The sequence below is a fragment of the Pavona decussata genome, unplaced genomic scaffold (genome assembly GCF_977016875.1).
Source record: "Pavona decussata unplaced genomic scaffold, jaPavDecu1.1 SCAFFOLD_106, whole genome shotgun sequence".
NCBI classification, from domain to species: Eukaryota; Metazoa; Cnidaria; class Anthozoa; order Scleractinia; family Agariciidae; genus Pavona; species Pavona decussata.
The window spans coordinates 20,001-43,936 of record NW_028145520.1 but is presented as its reverse complement, the minus strand read 5'-3'; the positions used below and the strand labels follow the sequence as shown (position 1 = coordinate 43,936).

Here is a 23,936-nt window from a genome sequence, read left to right as displayed (position 1 = left end):
TTAGCAATTTCACGTCGAGACAAAAGCTTTCATAAGCGAAATGTATTCTTATGCTAAACGGGCGAATAAAAGCCTCGATAATTGATCATTTGTAAGGCAATTCGTCGAAAGAAAATGACAGACCCACAGAAAGCTGCGGATATTTACCCTCGCTTTACTTTCAATATAAATTAATAATTTCCCAGTGCAAGTTGAATATTAACGCGCTGTTTGCCAAAACTTCCCGCCAGGAGCTATGGAAGTGCGGAATTGAACTTTGAAAAGAAAAACATACTCTCTATTGTCCACGGCGGCTGCCTCACAAGGGCCACAGAAAGCATAAAGATATCTGAATTTTGAGTGCATTGTCTCGGAACAATGGCACGGCAATTGATGGCTAGAAAACAAAAGTTCGTCTATTGTACTTTCGCTAAACCAAAATAGGAAAATTATTTACAAAATCCAAATATCCCTTTGAAGCAACAATCAAGGTAATATCGCCAAACATTTCTTTGGGACCACTTGGGGAAAATGTTTCAAATATAACTTCCTTTATTTTAATTGGATGGCCTTTTCGTAAAATGACGTGGAACGAATACTTTGTGAAAGCGAGAGTGAAACTCAATTATTTCACACGCATGCTCTGATGTGAGATCTTTTGATCTTTACCGCGGGTAGCAATCAGCATTTAGTTCAGTTTCAACGAGGCACCTCGAAGGACGGAGCTTATTTACCCTCGACCACCTAGAAATATCTAGGAGCTAGAATATTTGAGAAACCGCGTCAGCTAACGCAAACGAACGATAATTTAGACATGTCTAAGCCAGCTGAGCACGTCAAGCGACCCATGAACGCTTTTATGGTTTGGTCCCGAGAAGAGAGGCGAAAAATTGCTCAAGACAACCCAAAGATGCATAACTCGGAGATAAGCAAAAGACTCGGCGCGGAGTGGAAGAAGTTAACAGATGTGGAAAAAAAGCCTTTTGTTGAAGAAGCAAAACTTCTGAGAGCGCAACACATGAAAGAACACCCTGACTACAAGTACAGACCGAGACGCAAGCCTAAATCACTTCTTAAGAAAGTAGACCGCTATTCCTTCACACTACCTTGTTTGTCAGCCTCTGACGAATTACTCAAGTGCACTCCACCAGGAATACCGACGACGTCTTTCGTGACAGACCCGTTCTCATCAAACGTAACTGGCAAAGCGCGATCGTTTTTGCCGGTATCATCAGCATATACTTTCGACTCGAGTACCAACCACTCCATTACCCCATCAAGATTTGACCGCGGACTTGAGATGCCCAGCGCAGTCCGACCAGATATGCTGACTGGAGGACAAATTTACCCTCATTCACTGTACCCAAGCGCTCCAACGACAAGTTCAGCTCTACTGAACGCTTCTGGAATGCCTGTTATCCCTGGAGGACAACTGAGCCCCCATTCTCATCTTCACGCTGTACAAGGGGCGAATGGCCAGTACACGGTTCCCTGTAGCTGTACCTCATGGCAAAGCCAAGACGTACGTAGACCAGTCGCGTATGTACTTCTTTAGCTCATCTGACTGACTCTTAAATCTATTTATCACGACGGACTATTTATGTATAATACAGCAAATAACTGGTGTAAATTATTCTTATCGAGCAAGCAAGAATTTTATTATCCAGTGCAAATTCATTCGACCATGATTTTTTGGGTTCATCTCTGTCAACGACAAGCATTTCACTCTGTAGAAATGTTGAGGAGTTTGACGAACAAATTTCTGACCGCAGTGACCGTTGCCCGATCGCAACGCGGTAGAGTTTGTATATTATAAAGTTAAGTGTGTGAATATTTAAATATTGAAATAATTCTTAGTCATCTTTATTTGAGGGGTTAGTGGCTTGAAGGACTTCCTAGCCTGCAGATATATTTTTAAACTCGATTCGCTAAGACAGCGAGTCCGAACGCTTTAGTCGCGCGTTATTTACAAGTCCGACTTTCACTTGTAATTTAAATTTGACAAAACTAACCCAAAGTTTTCACCGATCTGTCACATTAAAATTAGCATTCAATGTAATTTGTTGTCAACTTTTGTTGTCTCAGTTGGGTTTGTTTGACACTGGCCTTCAGTAAAATATGAAAAAAATCCGTTAGCAGAAGAAATTTTCCCGTGCTGTCAGCGAACCTTTCCAATGCGCCTTGAACACAAAGGCAGCGACGTTCGTTTACGTCTTTTGTGTTTAGGTGTAAACTATGTATATGTGGTTTAAAACAGCAAATAGTTTTAGTACTCCGTCAGTGCAAAACAATCCACTGTTCACAAGTATTTAAGCGTTCTAACTAGACTAAATACACAAAATTTCGGGCGGAAAATCTTGGCTATGGGTCGCGCTTTTTACTTCGGTGGTTGCGTTTGGCTTAGAAGAAGGCGCATTTGTATAATAATTACAGAAAACCTAAACAGATGGCGTCCCGCAAGGAAAATGATTTCCTTCAAATGCATCTTTGAACGGAAGCATCTGTAATCTCATAGCTGCTTAGAAAGCTTTACAACAAAACTCCCCCTACTATCGATTTAGCCCGATATCCCGTGGTTTGAGTGAAAAACCCAGCTGTACCAAAGCCTCTTCAGTAGCTCTGCGGTGACTCGTTGTAAATCTTGCTTTCGCATATTGATAATTATATAAAAGAAACAGAGAGACAAGAGACGGGAATAACAACATAATAAAAAATACATGAGGTGTTGAATGAAAGAGATGACATAAATAAATAAATGGACGATCAAGAAGAGATAAAATGAATAACAAAGGTGAATGAATTACAATTGCTCTAATACTAATATCTCCATAACAAAAGATTACATCCACAGAACACAATAAATGAATAGCGCCACAATGGTTCTTCGGTAAATAAGGGAAAGGTAGGAATGAAAGGCACGGCTTTCGGAATAAGCAAGGCAGTGATGAAATGAGTCCAATGGCTATTACGTGTTTGTAGATGCTTAAAGAATGCGGCAGGGATACAATCGGTTCAAAGAGGACACCGCTTAAAGTGTATCTTAAACAAACACCGAGAAAAATAGGGGCGAATAACCCATAATCGAGAGTATTTCAACAGTTTTTAGATAATTCAATAGAGGGATGGCGAGGAAAGTTTTGCGTTGATTTGCTAAAAGTCCGTGCAAAAAAGCGCTTACTGTACGCAATCGTGCGGATTCCATTAACGAGCTTGGGCAGATGGCAAAAACCGACGGGCCTTTGTAAACTCTGTGCGACATTTATTGGGCTTTAAGAGGCTATGCAAGTGACAAAAATCAAAGCTTTCAATTATGACCATTGTCTTTTTTTTATACAACACAGGGATTGTTTGTAAAATGTGTTCGAGGCGATCTGTTTGCCGATTTACGGGAAGGTTTGATTTCAGCGAGTTTCGTTTCATGCGCGCGCTAAAATTTCTCGTTGTTTTCCGGGGAAAAATTCTCCCGCGAAACGCTCGCTTAAGTGGACGTGACAGTTTGAGAGCGCGAGGGCTTTTTGTGCGGCAAAAGATTCGTTTATATACAGTAATAATTTAGTCATTACCTGTCAATGTGTCCTTTTCGGCACTTGAATCTAAGAAAACATAATCTTTAATTCCACGCTTCGAGGTGTGATTCATAGAGAGCGATATCCATAATCGATCAACGTTGTTTGCCGATCACAGGTCTTTGGTTAAAAACACTCCATTCTTATCAGACCCCTTTAGATTATCAAAGACAAGTTCTGTATTCCCTGTAGGCCAGGAAATGACGAATACAAAAATCTTATGAGCCGACATTTGTCAAGGTTCCCGTTTTTTTTTTTTTTTCTTTTTTTTTTTTCTGTTAATTGTTGTACTCCTATGATCATCAACACCTGATATCGCTGCTACCAAAATTATGCCATTATACTCGGTGACCTGTTTTATTTGTATTCAATTTTCTCCCCCGCTGAATGTTTAGAATGTGAAGAGTGCTTATTGAAAACAAGGGCAAATAGCTTTGATTGCCTTTCAATGGCCTCCCCAACTTTCAGTGTTGAGAGTTGAAAAGTGTACAAGGGTATGTGATCTTTCCACGGAAATTACCTCGGAGCGACTTTTCGGCCTCTTTTTAGTTTCATCCAGGTGCAAAAACTGATAGGGGATAATGAAAATGGTTCAATGTCTACATTTAAAAGCGAAATAAAAACGGAGCTAAATGCCATCCGAGTGGGAAATTTTAAGAGAAGTGTATGTGATCTTAGCCGTCTGATAAGTAAAGCGCAACGTTTGCCCCGAGTTGATTGAGGGCGTTGTGTTGAATTGCGTCTCTGTCTGATAAGCTCCCTTGGTGAAAAAAATACTGTACTACTGTCAAACCGCCTGTAGCGTTTGCACTTAATTATCAAAGAAACAAAGACACCAAACACAGGTTTAAGTTTTCCAAAACTATTACAATTACTCAATTGTATTGAACGCAATGACAAAAGAGCTTGAAAGGCGAGGGTCTTGATTCATTATTTCTCCGTGAAACCGAGCCTGAAAAGTGCTGGAACCAAATAGGTCATTATGAGAAAATAATAGCTTGATGAAGATGTGCCTGACCTAAATATATTTCGCATTATTTATTAATGCAAACGTTTAAACTGAAATGAAAACTTTTATTATGAGCGATGTTTCTAGAATAATGAAGGCCGTTAAGACGGAGTTTATCGTGAAACAGCCGTTAGAAGTGAAGTTGTTCGTGAATTAAACGAGATCAAACCACTTTGGTGTCGTATCTCTTTCAAACGACTTTCGAGTTAACTGCGTGCTAAAATTTTCATTTATCCTTACCTTGGCTATTAAAATACAAAACTACGAAATTCAAATCGATAAAAATTAGCGATAGGGGGTAAACGTCGAAACATATTAATTTCTAAAAGCAGGCTCAGAAGTGGGAAAAGTTATAACAAAAATAAGACTGAAGCGATCGGAAATCAAATTGAACGCTTTCAGTTCTTTCACCAATTTCAACTTCCAGACTCGTGAAAATAAAATGCTACTTTTCATTTTGTTATTAGCTTTCAACCAACACAAACTTATCAAGTTTCATTTACAAAGGATTACAATGAAAATTACTTGGTGTGCTGTCTAATATGCAAATATTGGTGATTTAAAATCCCCATTTTGTCTGTTGATAACATCGATGGCCAGACGACTTAAATTATCCCGCGACTCTGTCAAACACGAAAAAATAAGTGTGAATATTATTGCTACATTTGGAAACAAAAAAGACGCCGTGAAATATGTATTATGTATTTATATAATATTTTTTCCGGGCGAATCAGTCTTCAATGGGCGTAAGAGCCCTGAGAACTCTGGGATATCCTGAGCCCGCGAAAGCCAGCAGTCTTTCACGTTATGTCACGCTTATTTTAAGTTCAAAATGGCGGACGAAATTCCGGATTAGTTGTGTCAAATTTCAGTCGCAATTTGCGAAGTATGAGTTGGTTATTTGGATCATCGAAGGGACCGAAATCACAGCTACCGCCTACTACAGCTTTACAGCAGCAAAGACTGAAGCAGATTGAATCACTGCGTGCATTTCACAAGTAAGCAAAGAATGAATCTGATAGTCTGGGGTACATTGTATATGTAAGCTTAACACCAACAAGGATTTGTATAATAATTTTTTTAATGCTGGGTATTATTTTACCCACCAACCAATGATTTCTGGAATCAAATATCTTGATTTAAATTTTTACAGTTTTCCTTTATAGCAACTTATCAGACGGCTTACTTTTTAGTTTCCAAAACCCTGACAAATCAATGAAATCCGTGAAAGCAGATTTAGCAAACAGCTTAGAATCCTTTAAAAGGAACCTGAAGAAGTATTTATTCACCTAGGCGTACTTTATGATGATGTTTTATTTATTGAGAGTCTTAATTGTAGAATATTATGTGCATTTTGATAAATAATGTATTTTGATATTTGTTTATTTTATGTTGTCTTTTCTCCTTTGGGAGGTATCGCTGATACGGCTAACCTCTGGTACCTCCTTTTCATATACAGTGAAACCCCGTTAATACGACCACCTTCAGGCTGCGAAAATGGGATCGTAATAACTGGTTGGTCGGATTAACGAGGTTGTAAAACTAAGGAAATGACTGGACTTTCAACTCATTTGGGCCACAAAAAAGTGGTCGTAATAACAAGGTGGTCGTAAGGCAGGGTTCCACTGTCGTTAATATTTATTATTGATAGTATGAATAAATTATTATTATTATCTGTATCAATGGTCAATGTTAATCTTTGTCAATCAATAGAAATTGATTGACTGATATTGACAATATATTGTTGAACACTTGATGGGAAACCTTTTTAAGATGGGAAATTGAATTTAAATTCAGGACACCTACCCCTCTTCCATCTATACTGGAAAATATGTATGTTACTCCAAAAATCTTTGAAGTGGAGCTAAGCAATTGGCACCAACTTCTAGTCTATTTTGTGCGGCTTTTTGACATAAGGTTGGCATAGCGATTTTTATGCTAGCTAAAATCGTGGCATAAAACTTTCGGTGTGTGAATCTCCAACTTTCCAGTATGGTCCTCCATTGCCCCTCCCCCCCCCCCCCCCCCCCAGTTGAGTTTTCTCATTTTCACCCCTAAGCAAATTTATTGAAAATGATATAAGAAACATTAAAAATGTTTCCTTTAAGAATTAAAGTTATCAGAAATACAGTCAACTCTCTCATAGCGACCACTTCTCTTAAGCGACCACCTCCCGTAAGCGACCACATTGTAAACAACCGTTTTGTTTCTCAGTTAAATACTGTTTCCAGAGCTCTCTCATAAGTAATCACCACTCAAATTTCTTAAGGGACTGCGACCACTTTTTTGGCCAGAAATTTGACATATTCTTTTGTTTTCTGTTTCCAGTAAGCAACCACCCAACATAGTCATGTATGATTGTTAGTAAATAACTAGTCAGAATTGACAAAAGCTCAATTTTTAATGACGCTACGACGGACTGCTGACAGATAATGACAGTGGTCTGTTCCAAAATGTTTTACAAAGTTTCATCAGAAGAATGAATAGATAGTCCAGGTGCTATTCAATTTGAAAGATGCCAGTGGTTTCAATCTTTTCCTTAAGCCATGGAATAGAAATGTCATTGTCTCCATAGAAAATGTAACTATTTACCTAATTTTAGCTGATAAGGTAATATTTTTATGTAATCAATCAATCAATCTTGTATTAGGCTTATTTTGTTGATCTTTTCCCTAAGTGTCCACTTTGTCATGCTCCAAGCGTGGTTGCTTACGAGAGAGTTGACTGTATATGTTTATAATATTATTAAAACCTGCCAAGGATTCTGGTAGAAATGTATTACCCCTCCTTCATGCCATGAAATTTCTGTTAATAATGCCGCTTTATCGACCAAAGAATCTCAACTACCATTGTTTGTGGCCCATAAAGAAGTCTGTAAAATTGAAGAACAGCCCCCCAAAAAATCTGTCAACCAACAGTTTGCCAACAGATTACCAATAAACCTCCAACAGGTTACCGACAGATAACTTGCAAGGTAAACCGAAGACATAAGTCTAAAGATCTGATCACTAACAAACTGTTGGTCAGAAATGTAATTAATAACCAGAAAACTCACAAAGTAACAACCAAGTGATACTTACCCTACCTGGTTTGGATTTTATTCATCCAACTGTAATTTTTCTGTGCTTACTTTTCCATAAAACTCATCTTGTCCTATCTACCCAAGTCATAAAAGTACTTTTAGTATTTTTTGCCTGGGTTTCTGTAAGAAAAACAATGAGATAAAGGCAGACAACTACTGCCAGTCCAAATCACCCCACCAAACATTACGAACCTCACTAGCAACTGTGCCTGTTATGTAATCACACTATGGCCGACATTATCATTCCTATAGATCTTCTTTGAGTGATTCAGAAGCCCAGTTCACAATCAATGTCCTTTACATTAACCATTGTTGCCTTTTTATTTATTCATTATGCCAAGCCATATACAAAGATGTGGCAAAAGATATCGTTTTAACGGCAACACAATGAAAGCCCACCGACAACTTGCTGACAAGTCACCAACAGTTTACACGATTTACTGTCAACTGACACTATTTTAGGAAAAGGCTAAACTATTGTCCTTTGTTGGCTAACTGTTGGGTGTCTGTTGGCCAACTATAATATTGCTGATGAAATTGCATAATAAATTATATAACAATCAATCTTCACAACTTGTCTGACAGTGAAAAATTGCATCCCAAGTTGCAGGAAAGTAAAATAAATTATTATTAGTCTCCTACTTTTTGTTATGTTGCGAGATACATTGCCATGTGTAACATCTTTTTTGCAACCGCATGTGGCAACACAGTGTTCTTATCAGCATTGGGTTGCAAGTTGCAGAAAAATTTACTTGGTATAACAGTGTCTTTACTGATAATGTGTTGTATTACTTGCAGTATTACAGAAGTGCAAAGAGATGTGGAATACAGAGTCACCTTCAATGCTGGGAATTCAACTGTTTTTCTGAACATGTATGAATTTGTTTTTCCAGCTTACTGTATGAATTGCATATATGCAGATATAACAACTCTATAACCTTGGTTACTGTACTGTCCGATGTAAACAGCCCAGTTTTATATCAGGTTGTCTTAAAACATAGTTCAGTTAAATACTAATAATTTTAAAACTCTATAGTGCAAATACAGCATTTCTAGTTGATGTCTACAGTACATTAATTGAAAACAAATTGCAGATGCAGATTTCTTGATAACAGGGCCATGTGTTCCCAAGAAATTTATAGTCCCTGAGTGTGTGGTGGAATGAGACTGAAGTTTGGGAGTCACAGTTGCAAGATTTGATAGAATCCATAGAATGCTGAAATGCATTGCAAGTAACAAAAAGGCCACAAAATTTGGTCATATTGTTTGGTTTGGTTTGGTTTGTTCTGTAATGTTGAGTGTTCTTAAGTTGGGTTCTTGTTTACATGCAGTGTTGGCAAATTGTTCAAGAATGCCTTGGACATTTATTGCATTTATAGCTGTTTTGAGGAGGCATGAAATAAAAATGAGTGACTTAAAGACATTTCACGCAGGCAGACGTTTTAAATAACTGAAGGGATTTTTTCTCAAGAGAAATAAATTCTCTCCTCCCAAACCACCAAGGAAGTAATTTTATTTTCAACCTCTTATGAAGGATTAGAATAAAAATTATTGGGATACAGTGACTTGAGTAACAGACTTTTCCCTACATACATTACAGCTGTATGTTCAGTTGAATTATATTTGAAGCATTTTGATGGTTTTTTTTTTATTATTACAGAACCTTACCACCTCAGTTTCCAAATGAGAGGCCCATTGTTAAGGTGGCCCCGCCCTTGTTGCATCCTTGGGTGAATGAACAGGTACAACTGATTACTGATTTGCCCTTGCCTTCTCAAATGGGGGTGGAGTGCAGTTGTCAGATGGCTAGCATCAAATTGTTTTAAATTTCTTATTCAGATGTTTAGGTGGCAATTCAAGGCAAAAAATTGCACTCAGGGCACAGACAGCCCAAACTTCTGGCCACAGGCATTCAACATTGTTGGCGCTTACCATTATTTTGTTTACCATGATTGATGAAGCAACTAGGAGCATTTCTACTCCCTGTAGGGGATGCTAGTCTAAGTGCTGCAGTTTTACCTCCAAATTTGTGTTGGGTATTCATTTGTATGCGAGGGGGACGAGATAAAATCATGACGAGTGGGAAAGCAACTACTTGAACAGAGTCGTCTCTAGAAAACTTTATCGACACTCACTGTCAGTTCTGTTCTTGTGTGTCTTTGATTGGCTATATCCTTGCTTCCTTCCAATTCTTGAGTGCTTGAAACTTCAGCTTTGAACCTCTGCCATTTTGAGTTTTTACTTAGTCACAGTTTTACATTGCCCACTGAAAAGATCTGTAAGAAACATTGGGTGTGTGATCGCTGCCAGATCATAGTAACAAGCTCATAAGAAGAGTTCACAGCTGACTTCCATACTTGCAAGTTAGCCCTGCAATGGATCATTCCAGTAAAATTTTGATTTCAGAAATCAAATCGATTTCTTTCCTCTATTTAATAAAGGAAAGAAATGAGAATTTATTGGTACTAAATTGATAAACATTTTTTTATCATTGCCTTGTCATCTCACCTACCAAGGTCTAGACAGTGTTTCCTTACAAGGTCGTAACAAAAACAAGGTACAATTTATATCATAAAATTATTTCCAGTTCATTGATGAGATGAAAATAATGATAGTACCCTAGTGACACTCAAAACAATCACCCGCCCAGCAATTCTTGGGGTTTTCAGCAGGCATGAGTAGATGTTTGGGACTGAGTATATTTTCAAAATGGTGGTGGTCAAGGAGCTGTTGAATTGGAGGGAATCAGGGATTATAAGCAGGTGAAGAAGTGGAAAACAAAGACCTCAGAAAGTACATTGGAAGTGGATAATTTCTTTTTCAGCTTTCTGCTTGAGTGGTCAACCCCTGCATGTTTCCCATTGCTTGTGATCAAATGTGGAGAAAACCTTCTTGTCTGAGGAACCAAGCCAATGGTGCAAGCACCGACATACTCTTGGCTTGCACTGACCCTTCAATCTAAAAAATCAAAAGTTCTATTAAAATGACAAACCACCAACTTCTTCACTACACATCCATAAAAGGAATTAAAACGCGGCTTTCACAGCGTTCTCATTAAGTGAAAGACACACTTTGGTGTGATGTTAGGCTTGCAGCCAAGCAGTGCAACATGTTTAACAAACCTGAATAAATTCTCATTCATTGTAACGCTGCCAACTTGGAGATCCTAGCCTTCCACTCTAACACTTAATGGGAACCCTTGTTTTAAGGCTGGTGTTCACTACTGATGGAGTTAAAGTTGGAGTTGTACAGTAATCAGAAGCATAGAGTGTTAAGATAAACGGTGAAAATCAAACAGTGGAGTCCCACAGAGAAGTGGAAGAATAAACTTATCACTATGCTGGTTCTCAGGCGTGCCATGTGTTTTGCTGTCTGAACCAGTATTCAGAGGGTCTGGGAACAAGTATTGGGATTTGTTTATTCTTCCATTCCCACTTTTTTATGGTCTGTAGGTCAGGATAGAATCATAAGCACAATCACAAGAAAATGGAAATCTTCTGCAGGGCTGTCAAGTCTCCCGGATAATCCGGGAGTCTCCAGATTTTGAACTGTATCTCCTGGTCTCCAGATTTATGTCTGTAATCTGCCGGATAATTGATGAAGTTTGCCATTTGTCGTAGACTCGACTTTCTGACAAGAAAATCTGAAATGTATAGCGTTGTTTCTGGTACTGTTTAATTTACATCCCCCACTGAACCTGTGAATTTGGCCTTGATGCCACGCCTCTGTTAGGTGCTTTGTTTTTGCTGGCCGGGGAAGTGACATTCTCCATATTTGAAGACGTGTGAGGTTGACAGCCCTGCTTCTGATTCTTGCCACTCTGATTCCATTGAGCTCGACTCTGCTTACGACCCTGTTGTTTGTTTTCACTAGGTTGTAAGTGTTCTTAAAACTCCACTTTCGACTCAGGTTCTGACTCATCACTAGAAGTGAAAACGAGCCTTTAATAGCCAGCTTATTATACACTGGTTTTGCACTAAGCCTTGCTATTTATTGCATGGGAATGATAATACAGTGAAAGTAATTTTCTTCAATCGATGTACTTTGACATACTTTCAGTAAAAATTGTGACATTTGCTTCAATTTTCATCATTTCCTCCATTTCTTAGATGATGGTTGTCGGCTGCCATGCAGTTAACAATGTAAGGGACTGTGTAATTTTGTTCAATTTCTTAATAGTATTATTAGTGTATTTAGTTCTTGACCAGTCATTATATACAATCATTGTGTAGATGTTTCTACCTTACAGTTAGAGTTGATTTTTCTTCACTTACATTTGGATCTCAACTTTGTCATGGTCTTCGTGTGAACAACAGATAAAAGAAACGCTTTCTCTTAGTCATAAACTTAAGATGAATACATATCCTGTATATCCTCTTTTTAGTTTTACATGCACTCCAACTTGGGTAAAGCAATCATGGACATTGTGAAAGAATTCTCTGATCAACCTCCTCAGTTCCTTGGCTCACAGACATCTCAGCCACAGTAAGTTTTTCTAGAGTTTAAATCTCTTGATGACTTGCAAAAGGGTGAAAGTGAAATTAACAGCTACATGAATGATTTCATACATATATGAAATATTATACATGTCAAGTGCAGATGAAAGATATGACATCTGAAAGTCCACTGAGTACAGTGATACACATAAACTAACAGTTATGAAAAGAAAGCTTAAAGAAATTTCTTTTCACTGCTGTTGCCTAATGCAAGTTGTTTGCACACTGGTAACTTTCAACAATCCCTGCAAGCCCACACTGGACAATTCACTGAATTAACAGTGAAAAGAGGTGGTGAGGTAAAAACCAAAACAAAAAAAAATGATTAACAATTAAACTGGCTAATAAAACCGTAGACAAAAACCATCAAAACTTGCGATACTGGAAAAACACTTGCTAATAATAATAACAATCTTTTAATAGGATGCTCCATCACAAGAGTGGTTTACATAGAGGTCCTATTACTAGATGTATATTATATGATGCAATTAAAATATAAAAAATTTAAGCTAAAATCGATATATACGATACAATTAAAATATAAAAATTTAAGCTAAAATCGAGATACAATGATACAGTGAGGAATCAACATGAATTTTTATCTTGAGTATGTTTTTTTTTCGTGGTATGTCTGTAAAGTAACTGATTAGTTAAGAACATTCACCACGTAAAATAAAGGTATTGTATTGTATGTCCCAGAATGCTGAAGTGCAGACTGCTACAATATCAGATTCCTGCTCTTTGTCATTAACTTTATTAGTTAAATTGCATTTTACTGCCTGAATTTTTTAGCTAGAATGTCATTGTCTTGAGGAAAAGCCAATCAAATGCAAGATGAAACTTTGAATAACAGCTGAGCATTGATTTTTGTGGTTTGATCTTGCATTTGATCTGTCATGGCGTAGTTAACATAAAGTCAAATCAAAGTAGTGATACATTTTCTGATACACACTGTAACACGTGCACCACTTTTAATTTTACAGATTTTCAACAAGTCCAAGTGGCTTTCAACCCATGAATCAATACAGCTTTGCTGGTTTTCAGCCAATGTTCACCCCTCAGTCTACTGTACCTTCAAGTACACCTTCACTTTCCACATTTAATCAACCACTGAGCCAATATTCACCACTGTCAGTTACTGGTAGCATGGGGGCTATGCCTCATACATCAGGAAACTCACAGGTACATGTTTAATTATTATGTAGTAAGTTTTTAAAAAATCTGCGTACACCTACATGTAGGACTCAGCCATTAGGCTTTCAAAGAGCTGGGTCTAGAGGATACGTACCCTGTGTTAAAGAAATAGTGCTTCCCATGTGTGATGTCTTCTCTAACAACTGGTATTTTAAAAACTCTGAGTAGCCAGCCAATGTACCTGTTGTTGTCTGCCATAATAGCCAGCCGCCTGCTGCTAATGACAGCACTGCACACAGTTAGAGACTCAACTTAGCCAAGCTTAAAGCCAAGCAAAGATCATTGTTTACCTTTTTCAAGTCTTGATTAATGCATCCAGCCTTGATATTTTAGAAGGATACGAAATTATACTACAGTGTATATAGGCTTGGTACCTATGATGGTTCCAAAAAAGGGCGTTTTTAAACCCTGCATTGATTGACTCATCCTGCCACTGTTTCTTTATGGAGTTCACTGTGGCTATGATATTTGCTTCATTTGATCCCACTTCACAGCTTACATTTCAACACTTTCCTGCCAAGCACATCCTTCTTCCTGCACTCATGACATCTCTAAAATCTATAGTGATCTGATTTTCACTAGTGGCCACATCTCACCTTGTTTCAAGCCCCCCAACTTACTTTGGAGCTTCATCTAATCTGTAAGTGCTGTACCATGTTACTGAGACGTGGTTGTAACGTGTTTGTGGACAGGACTTCTCACTTGAAGGTCAACAGATCAAAGTCTTATCTCTCCTCTTGTATGGAGACCTCAGATGGTATACATACATGTACATGTATGCATATGCTGCATTTTAGGAGTTTGCTTGTTTTTGCCCAGATTTGTTACTGGACTTCTCAATGTTCTCAATTTTTGCGTTAAACTAATAAAAAAGTAGTTTTTTTAACAATTAACTTAATATAATTAGATACTCCCTTGCATTTTATTGGAAAGCCGCAATTTTTCCTTTTAAGCAATATTGATGTTAGTAGTCATTCATTTTTCTTGCTCTCACTTATCGTGTCTTTTGTGTTTCTAAGTGAAATGTAACTTTTTATTTTTGTTCTTTTTCTTTGTTAAGGTACTGTAATTGTGTTTTTGTACTTTTGTAGTTCTCAATTTTTTGTTTTCTTGTAGATCACACAGACAACTCCTTCAAGACCACCTATACCACCCAGGCCCTCCCTGCCAACTAAACCAGCAAGCGCATATCCAGAACTGGACAATCTCAGGTAGGAGGGGTATGCATTACTGTAGTAAACTTGTGACACAGCCCTGTAAAATCCCTTCTTTTGTGATTTAAGTGTTACTACACTCACTTCTATGACTTTCCTGGCTTCCAACTTGCACTTGTCGGTCAATCTTTTGGCGCATAATAAGACAACTTGAGGCGAGTCTAACACTCACTCAGCTCTCTTAATGTTGGTTGAGACAAACGTTTTTCACCACAGGGAAAGTCAAAAGTGATCTTAGTTCACAAGTTATCCACTGCAATGCTCTGTTGCTTCTGAAGAAAAGCAATTTGCCACTGATGTAGTGATGTTACATGTATAGTATCTCCACACTTGACAATGATGGCATGAAGGGGTTGAAACATCGTGTTTTTATCGTTTTTATCACGTTTTTATTGTGAATTTTCCTTGTAAAATTGTTCACTCCTTCTCTCCCCTGACCCGTGCCACACAGTGGATACTTGTTGTGCTGTACATTGTATAAATGAGTGTGGTTTTTATTTAATTCCTAGCTTAGAGGAGCTCAAGGATCTTAGTGATAAGCCTGAAATCATGGACATATTTTTAACAAAAGTAGAATCAGTAAGTAATTCCATTTATCTCTATCAGTGCAGTACTTAGACATCATTAGTATCATCAAGAGAAAATAAGGGGACTTCAAGGGAAACTCGGGGCGTTAGCTGGGATATGTGAATTTCACTAAATTTTAATTTGTAGACATCGTGTAAACGGAAGTCGGTTCCCTGAGATGTTCGCTAATGGTCAGTGTGACATAACAGGAAGTCATCGGAGCATGCCAACATCGTAATGGCAGCTGTACATGTGTAGCTTTTCTAAGTGGCATTTACAGGCATCTCGATACGTTTGCGGAACTCTTGGGAAACAGTCTTTAGTTTTCATGTCGTCTAAAATTAAGTGAAATTCGCATATTCCAAGGGCTATACTGGGGGTCTCCCTCTCTGTCCCCTTATTTTCTCTTGGTATCATTTAACTGCCTAAGTAGACTTGCCCACAAGTTGAATTCAGGAATTTGTTTATGCTGGTGTGCACAATGGGACCTCCCCGGCCAAAAAGTAGAAGGAAACAACATTGGGAAATTTTACTGTCCAAGAAAATAATATTCTGAAAACCTATGTTGCTCCCATTTTGTGCCAATCACCAAAAATGTCCCTGTAGGCAAAGTGCTACTCTGCAAGTAAAGGTTCCTTGTCACTGTATATGCTGGTGGCACTGAGGGTGCAACCAACACATGAGGCAATAGAGGAACCTCTCCTCACAGGGTACTGAAGACATCAGGGCCCGATTGTTCAAAAGCCAATTAACGCTAATCCACTATTATAAGTTAATCGAGGTTCTCATCTCGCTCGTTTAAAAAGGTTTAAAAGGCTAATTTCAAGCTAAAGGTTAAGAAAACTCTAAGGCAAAACTGATGGACAAAAATCTTTTGGGAGAATCCTTATTGATTTTAATTAAACTTGCATCAAAGTTCATGTTAATCCAGGATTAGCTTAATCAGGCTTTGAACAACTGGGCCCTGGAGAGTAAAGCTTTCTTTCATTATTTTGGATCTGAGATGTGTGTAAGATTCGAAAGCAAACTGAAAGAGGGTTAGAGTTAATTGGCTTCCCCAGGCAACTCTCCATATAATACACCTTGATCTTTTTACTTCTTTTTCAACAGGTGAAGAAAATAGAAGCTGATAAAGAGGAAGTAATGAAGCAAAATGAACAAATAGCCAGTAAATATACCTAGTTGATATTTACTCTAATTACATTATTTTTTCAAGTTTACTGCAAATCGTTTCTTTTTCTTTTGCCAGAGATTATAACTCTTGTAAAATGAATTCTGCAAATCTAAGGAATTCCTCAATATTATGTAGCATAAACTAATCAACTCTGTTTAACGAGGTGACACTTAAGAGTCTGTTACAACTGACAAAACTGTATCCCTCAGAGTCTAGATCGAATTGGAAGGGGGTGCTACACCTGAATTTGGTCAAAAAATTTGAATTTCAGCTTTTTGTATTAGGTTAAGGAAAATTTATCAAGGAAACAAATGCCGTTTATTCTGTGTCGATATCTTGTCCCGTTTTTGAGTTATATCAATTTTTTTCCACTGTGGTCAGATTCAAATTTGCCGCCATAATCAGTTGCCATGGAAACGACAAGTGTTTACATCATTAAATTGTAAAAAAATTCGGGTACAGAAGGCTCAAAAACCGCTTCAATATGGTCAAAAGAATATTTTTGGCAGCTCACTTGGTTGGGAAGCTGGGTACTAGATAAAATGACCGAGAGTAAACTGGTATCGAGCCGTGAAATCAAGCACATGTTTTGAGTTGTTTTGAGTCGCCATATTGGATTCGCGAGTAACTGTGAAGAGAGTTAAGGCTTGTTATATCGTTAAATTTCGATTGTTTTTCGTCTTGAGTTCGGTCATTGGAAAGTTCTCATATCTATAGTGAAACAGCTAAGTTTTCAAGCCGCTCGAAATGCCAAAAAAGCCTAAGAAACGTCGTTTCCACGGGACTCCGGTCTGGCAAATGAAACAAGAATTACAGGAAGGTTCTGGCGAAAGTTCACAGCCGGTAACAGAAGGAAATGACCCTGAAAGTGATCCAGGCGATTCACTTAGCAGTCAGAGCGAGGAAGAATGCTTCAAAGAGACTGCATCAGAAAGAAAGCTGGGAACTGTGAAACGTACACGCACAACGGAATATTATGAAGACCAATCTTCGATTAGCTACCGCTTGGTCGAGTTGTCAAGTTTGATGAATTCATTTCAAGAGCTTCATAATTGTAAGAAAGGAAAGCTAGTCTTTAATGACGAACAGGCAAAACGCTATGGAAATAGCTCTTTAATTCATATTGAATGCACAAAATGCAAGAAGAAAGTTTACCTGCAAACGTCAGCTAATTGTGGTGGCAAATGGAAAGCCAAAAATGCATCAGACATAAACCGTCGCATGGTTTATTCTGCTTGTGAAATGGGTGTTGGACGCGAAGCCATTTCTGTTATGTGTGAAATTCTGAATATGCCACCACCTTGCCAGCCATCATCCTGGAATGAACACTCACAAACACTGTATCAAGCACACAAACAGGCTGTTGATGAAAAGCTTGCAAAAGCCAGAATGCATGTTCATGAACTTTACCGTGAAGAAAATCCAGACCTTACAGAAGATGATGTGATAGAAATTGCTGTTTCTTTTGATGGTACTTGGTCCAAACGAGGCTTTACAGCAAACTTTGGTGTAGGCTTTGTAATCTCTGTTGACACTGGACAAGTGTTGGACTATGGTTTTGCGTCAAAGTTTTGCCATCATTGTTCACGAAAAAAAGAACAGTTTGGAGAGAGCTCTGAAGAATTTAGAACCTGGTATGCGACCCACAGTTCTAATTGTACGGAAAATCATACTGGATCTAGTGGAGCCATGGAAAAAGACATTGCAAGACGATTATGGAGTAATTCTCTTGCTTTCAATCTCCGATATAAATACATGGTCTGTGACGGTGACAGCAAGGCTTACAACAATGTATGGGATGTTTATGGCTGCTGTGAAGATTGTAATAAGTGGGAGCGAATGGATAGGAAGAGCAATCAATATAAGAAATGGGTTGACTCTGATGCCCATGAGAAGTGGAAGTCAGACCATGAACTTGGACATGCAAACTGTCCAAGAGTAATGAAACTTGACTGTATTGGTCACGTCCAGAAAAGAGCAGGGACAGCTCTTCGTGAATTTCGAAAAAAGAATGCGGGGAAGTTGAAGGATGGGCTCCCTGTTGGGGGAAGAAAACACAGGCTCACGGATAGCTGCATTGATAAACTCCAGAAGTACTATGGGAATGCCATACGCAGAAATGTTATTGCTGGAGACATCAGTTCTGAGCAAGCAAAGCAGCACATAAAAAACATGCAGAATGACATTATGGCTGTACTATACCATAGCTGTAATATTGACAATAAAGAAAGACACAAGTTTTGCCCTTCAGGGAAAGATTCATGGTGTGGCTTCAAAAGAACTGGGTCCTTTGAAAACAAAGACCACCATCTGGACCCCATCTTTCTAGAGCTTCTTGAGCCAGTTTTCAGAAGGCTGAGTAGTGAGTCTCTTCTCCGCCGTTGTTTGCCAGGGTTCTCCCAGAACAATAATGAAAGCATAAACAGCTTAGTGTGGATGAGAGCCCCTAAGCATAAGTTCTATGGCCCACAAAGGGTTGAAATGGCAGCAATTGGTGCTATTGTTCAGTTCAATGAAGGAGCTTCTGGAAAGCATCTTGTAATGGAAAAGGCTGGGATCTCATGCGGCAAACATTCTGAGAGAGGTAGTGCACAAAAGGACACCAAAAGGATCTACAATGCAAAGCAGAAGTCATCCCAGAAGCAAAGAAAAGCCAGGAAGAAGATAAGGGTTGCAAAACTGAGGGCAGAGGAGGAGAAAAAGTCAGTGGAAGGAACTTCATATGGCGCAGGAAAGTTCAACGATGTTGACCCACTCCAGTTCTATAGTAGCTCTGATGACGACATGCCACTTGCCCAACTGCAGGCAGAGAATTCCAAGAAAAAATGACTGTTTCAGTGAAATTAAGATTTCCTTTTGTTTGTTTTAGCAAATGAAGTCATTTTATGTGGAAAAATCAGTGTGAAGTTGAGTTATACCGACATTTTGAACTCTTCGATCTTTAGAGATCATTTCTTGAAAAGTAGACTTTTTGCGACTAGTGAACTTCAAAATCTTATAACTTTAAAAGTATTGAATCGATCAAGCTGAAATTTTCAGCATTTATTGTACACATGTATAGAAGCAAAATGATGATAGCAATTTTAAAAGGAGTAAATAGCCTATGAGACATTGTTTCTTGAACACAAAAACATAATTTTTTTTCAGTTTTGGTTGCCATGACAACAAGAGTAGTGATATCTGATATTCCCTTCATCATGTTGTAGCTTAACTCCCACACTATTGATAAAAAGTGTTCTCAGTGCAATTTAGAAATGCATTTTCAAGGAGATAGGATTTTGGCCAAGTGTATTAGGTGTGGTGATTGTGAAAGTTAATCACTCCAGGGGGCCCTGTATCATTGTACAAAGGTAGATTTTTTTACTTCAATTTGTTGCCTAGTTCTTCCAGATTCAGAAAATATATGGTTTTGTTTGGTTTCGCTCAGTAAGTATTGAGTTAGTGTCACCCAAACCCTTAGTACCGCCAAATGCCAAAATTCAGGTGTAGCACCCCCTTATTAAGAACTGTAGGCTTTTGAGGAGAGGGGAAAACCGGAGAACCTGGAGAAAAACCTCTCGGAGCAAGGACGAGAACCATTAATTTGTGGGCCCTCTATGTTACATGTTTATTTATTAATTTCTGTGCTCTTCCTCCGCAGAGTATAATCTATCCCTTCAACCAAAATTAGAAAGCAGCAAAGATGAACTTTTAAAAAAGGTAAGAAACTTTTATAAAGGTTCTATATGACGTGCTTAACAGATAATTTGTAAATTGACGTCAGGCAAGTGTCACTTGCGCTGCTATCCGCTGTCAATTATTGTTTTCAACTCACTCAGTCACTCGACCCATGAACAAATGAATGGTACCTGGGGTGGTCACAGCCTGGGTAAGTTCCTACGTCCTCTGTGGTTCTTTTATGCCCGCTATTGTAGATGGGACTGCGATTTCTATGTCGTGGTGATCCGAGTCACGTGATGGCCTATGACTGGAATATAACAACCCAAGTGTTGGTCCTGTGACCTCCCTCCCCTCCCTCCCTCTCTGCCATCGAGCGCCCTACGAACTAAGCAAACCAGGCGGCTGACTTTATGTACGGAACAGCACCATCAGTTCTATCATAATCTTTAACACCGCGGTATTGATAATAAGGACAACGTGTAAAGTAATAAGGGCAATGTCGTCGTTAGGTAGTGTCATAGTCTGTGTGAATCAGTGAGTGTTTGGTTCTTCGTTGCCATTACAGCATTTTTTCTTTCTCTGTAGTGTGAACGCCTATCAGAGCTAAAACGTGATTTTGAAAACAGTAGTAAGAAACAAAAAGAATTAACAGAGGTAATGTTATAATTATAAAATGGTGTGTAATAGTTATTAACCAAAACTCAGAAGTATAACCCATTGGCTAGGGCACCGGACTCAACTCTGGAGTTCCCGAGTTCAAGACCCGCTTTGACTACTAGCCGGAGTTGTTTCACGGTAGACCCAAGTTCAACTCCTCGGCCATGCTTGTCACAAACCATCATGGTGCGCCACCTGCTAACTGGAACTTCTAACCTTGTCATGTGTCATCGAAAGTACCTGTTTGTAACGTTTGTATACTCGGTCCCACAAATGTCATCTGCTATGATCACTTACCGAGGGTAAATAAATCAGAAGCACTCACTCAACAGTTCATTTCGGTGGATATTTATTTGGAAGGCCTTAATCGCATTTGTGAAGAAAATCTAAAGTTTTATTCGGGGAAAATGTCAATTCAAAATTTCGTAACATTGAAAAACTAAAATGCAAAATAAGGTTAGGTTCGATTACCAGCCACTGTTCGGGAACTAAGCCTGCGCTCACCCCCGTAGAGGAAAACCGGAGCCGAGGGGGTTCGAGTTATTGAGGGCAAAATTATATAGAAAATGACTTGAAAGGAAAGGAAAATTGGTTCCAGTTAGAGCGAGGTTCGAGTTATCCGGAGTGGACTGTACCTTTTGTGGGCGATCTTAACACACGTCAGGTAAAGAGAAAAGAGTTCGCGTAGGAGTCGATCGTTTCTTTGCCAGCTAGGATCACTTTTTGCTCAACTACATGTATCTTCGAAAAGGAAGAAGGAGCAGTTCTAGTTTTGGTTATTCCCAAAAAGCTGAGGTCATTAAAATGTCATTCCAAAAATTTCATTTTGAACGAGTATGTGCAACACACTAAGCTAAACCCATCAACCAGCATGAACGATTCCTTCTTACCAGCCTTAATCCTTCTTTTGTCCTCAGATATTATCTATAGCCTCAATACGGACTCAGTTAGAAATAGCAGCAGCGGAGGCTGAAGAACAATCTGAGGTAAGATAAACACACCTTAAAGATTTTGAAGTTGAAACCAAGCGAGAGCGGTCCATTGAGATGTTGGTGGATACCCTGTCTGTGATCAAGCAGATCTGTTCCCAACGAGCTTTGGCTCTTAAGTATGTGAAATGTTAAATGCCTTTGGTTCTTTGCTCCCAGTTGAGTAAGCGTCCGGTGGAGATGGCTGAAATTCAGGCTAAGGTGCCCCATACAAAACTTGTATACCCTTTAAGTTTCTTGGGAGTTACTTGGATGGCAATGTTCAGTCTTGTAGCATCTCAATACAAACTCTCGCATGTGATAAGGAAAAGGTAAATTTTAATTATGGCTGACAGACAAATAAAAACGTTTAAACTCGAGCATAGTACATGCTTGTGGGGTCGTGCTCTATCACAGTTGATGGCTACCTCAAATCTTATTGAATGCCGTTACTCACTGTGTATTTGATAATCTTCTGTTTAAAGTCACTTTACCTCTGCTTGTTTACGACGCGGACACAACGAAACAAAGGGATTGATTTGTATGCGTTAGGAATTAGCAGTCACGCTGGTCACACAGACATTTTTCCGTCCTCTTTCTTGTCGTCTCCCGTCCTTGTTGAGTAAACTAACTAATTTGCTATAATAAGGCATTTGAGATACACGCTACGTAGACACCATCATCTTAACGTGTACTTCTCTTGTTGTTTTTTTCTTAAAGGCCATCGCAGATGAATTTCTTTCAAGTGAGTACATTGTTTTGAAGACAAAATAAATATATGTAATAGAGGAAAGTACGAGGATCGACCCCAGACCTCTCGCCTTTTCCTGTTGCGTACCGGCAGATTGGTATGACAAGTAGTTATTTAAAGCACTCGTGCTCAAACCCAAAGGTCCCTAATAATAATCGTCTTTGTTTAACAAAGGGTTTATACATTTTTAGTCGTTGAATAGCCCCCCCAAAAAAAAAACAACAAAAAAAAAACAACAACAACAACAACAACAACAATCATACGACTGGCGCGGGATTCGTCACCGGATGGCCATAATTATGAAAGATATGTCCTCTTGCCACTGCGATAATCCCGTTTTCTTGACACTCGACATGCTATTACGAACGATCACAGGCCGATGCTCCGAACTAATAATCACAAGGTCATAGGTGTGACTCTTATTTGTGGAACTCGGATTTTCTTTTTCTGAGTATGCCTGTGTCACTCACTGAAAAATCTTCTAAAACCACCGACCCCTGCTCTTTTCTGTGGATTATAATGGTTTCTTTATTACCGTTTTTCGTCATTCAATGATTATTTCGTTCATTCCGAGTTACGTTTTTTGTTTAGTTTATATTTTATTCCAACAAAATGCTGCTTACTTCCAACACTTTCACATTAAATGTTTTATGGATTTTTTTTCTTTCATCATGTGCAGAACAAATAACGCCAGAAGAATTTATACAGAAATTTTTAGAGAGAAGAAAGGTAGGCAATCTTTATTTCTGTAGTTGAACAACAACGACAACGGTAAAATCGTGAACATTTTCTCTATGTCATGCTCTTTACACAAGAACGTCTGATGGGAAAGTGAAACAATTACATTGCCCGCTTTCCGCGTAACGCGGACAACTCTTTTGACGTTAGTTGTTTGTTCGTCATATTACCACCGCTCGAGATCAGCACTAATACAAGCCTACCTGGTTGTCTTAGGGTCAAAGCATTTCCATTTTCCACTTCCCTTGTTTCAAATCCCACAGAGAACTGTTCTTCAAAGGCCTTCAATCTGCGGTGTGAAAATTTTGGCTTTGCGATCCTTTGTCGGGCACGCTCCTACATCAAGCCAAGGTACCTCTCCGGCATCTTCTTGGCTCGACAGGGAAAACAATTAAAACTGCAGTAAAACACGTCCTCCCGGGTTTTCATTTCCCAAAGGGAAAGGAGAGAGAAGAAAACAAGAAACTGAGAAGGGAAGGGAAAGAAAAGATGCAAGAGGAAAGCCGGGAAAGCGAGATTAAGGGGGAAAGCTGGATTGTCTGCAGTTTATTCTCCACTAACTTTTGTTTGCTTGTGTGTTTGTCTGTTTTTTTCCAGATGTGCCACAGTAGAAGAGCGAAAGAGGAGAAAATACGAAATCTTCACACAAGATATTGATGAGGATAGGCACAATGTTTGTAGTTAGCAGACGTCTTAGATGATCCGAAAACATTGTTGCAAGTCATGTCAACAGACCCGTGAAATATCATAGGTGCTTGTTCCAATGTTACTTGGAATTGCCGTAAAAAGTCGATTTTCCAAACTGGTGAAGATTTATGTTCATCCAAAATAATTGAAAGAGATGGCTCAAGTTAGGGAAAGTTGAATCTCTGCTTGAATAT

General features: G+C 38.7%; 2 protein-coding genes across 2 annotated transcripts in view; both read left to right on the top strand.

Moving 5' to 3' along the window:
* Nucleotides 1-536: 536 nt before the first annotated feature.
* Nucleotides 537-2,038, top strand: LOC146471049 (transcription factor Sox-14-like). Its single transcript, XM_085121228.1, has one exon. It carries the CDS (start codon nt 794-796, stop codon nt 1,532-1,534), a length of 741 nt encoding a protein of 246 aa, XP_084977354.1. The 5' UTR covers nt 537-793; the 3' UTR covers nt 1,535-2,038.
* A 3,328-nt stretch (nt 2,039-5,366) lies between these two features.
* The window catches only part of LOC146471048 (vacuolar protein sorting-associated protein 37A-like), an 18,710-nt gene continuing 140 nt past the window's right edge, over nt 5,367-23,936 (top strand). Inside the window, exons 1-15 of the mRNA XM_085121113.1 lie at nt 5,367-5,552; nt 8,435-8,509; nt 9,297-9,378; nt 11,746-11,778; nt 12,021-12,121; nt 13,116-13,314; nt 14,443-14,537; nt 15,050-15,119; nt 16,218-16,275; nt 19,922-19,980; nt 20,527-20,595; nt 21,516-21,584; nt 22,287-22,311; nt 22,997-23,046; nt 23,653-23,936. The exon at nt 23,653-23,936 is cut by the window's right edge and continues 140 nt beyond it. Coding sequence (XP_084977239.1) covers nt 5,443-5,552; nt 8,435-8,509; nt 9,297-9,378; nt 11,746-11,778; nt 12,021-12,121; nt 13,116-13,314; nt 14,443-14,537; nt 15,050-15,119; nt 16,218-16,275; nt 19,922-19,980; nt 20,527-20,595; nt 21,516-21,584; nt 22,287-22,311; nt 22,997-23,046; nt 23,653-23,712 — 1,155 coding nt within the window. The 5' untranslated portion in view covers nt 5,367-5,442 and the 3' untranslated portion in view covers nt 23,713-23,936. The remainder of the gene's footprint in view (nt 5,553-8,434; nt 8,510-9,296; nt 9,379-11,745; nt 11,779-12,020; nt 12,122-13,115; nt 13,315-14,442; nt 14,538-15,049; nt 15,120-16,217; nt 16,276-19,921; nt 19,981-20,526; nt 20,596-21,515; nt 21,585-22,286; nt 22,312-22,996; nt 23,047-23,652) is intronic.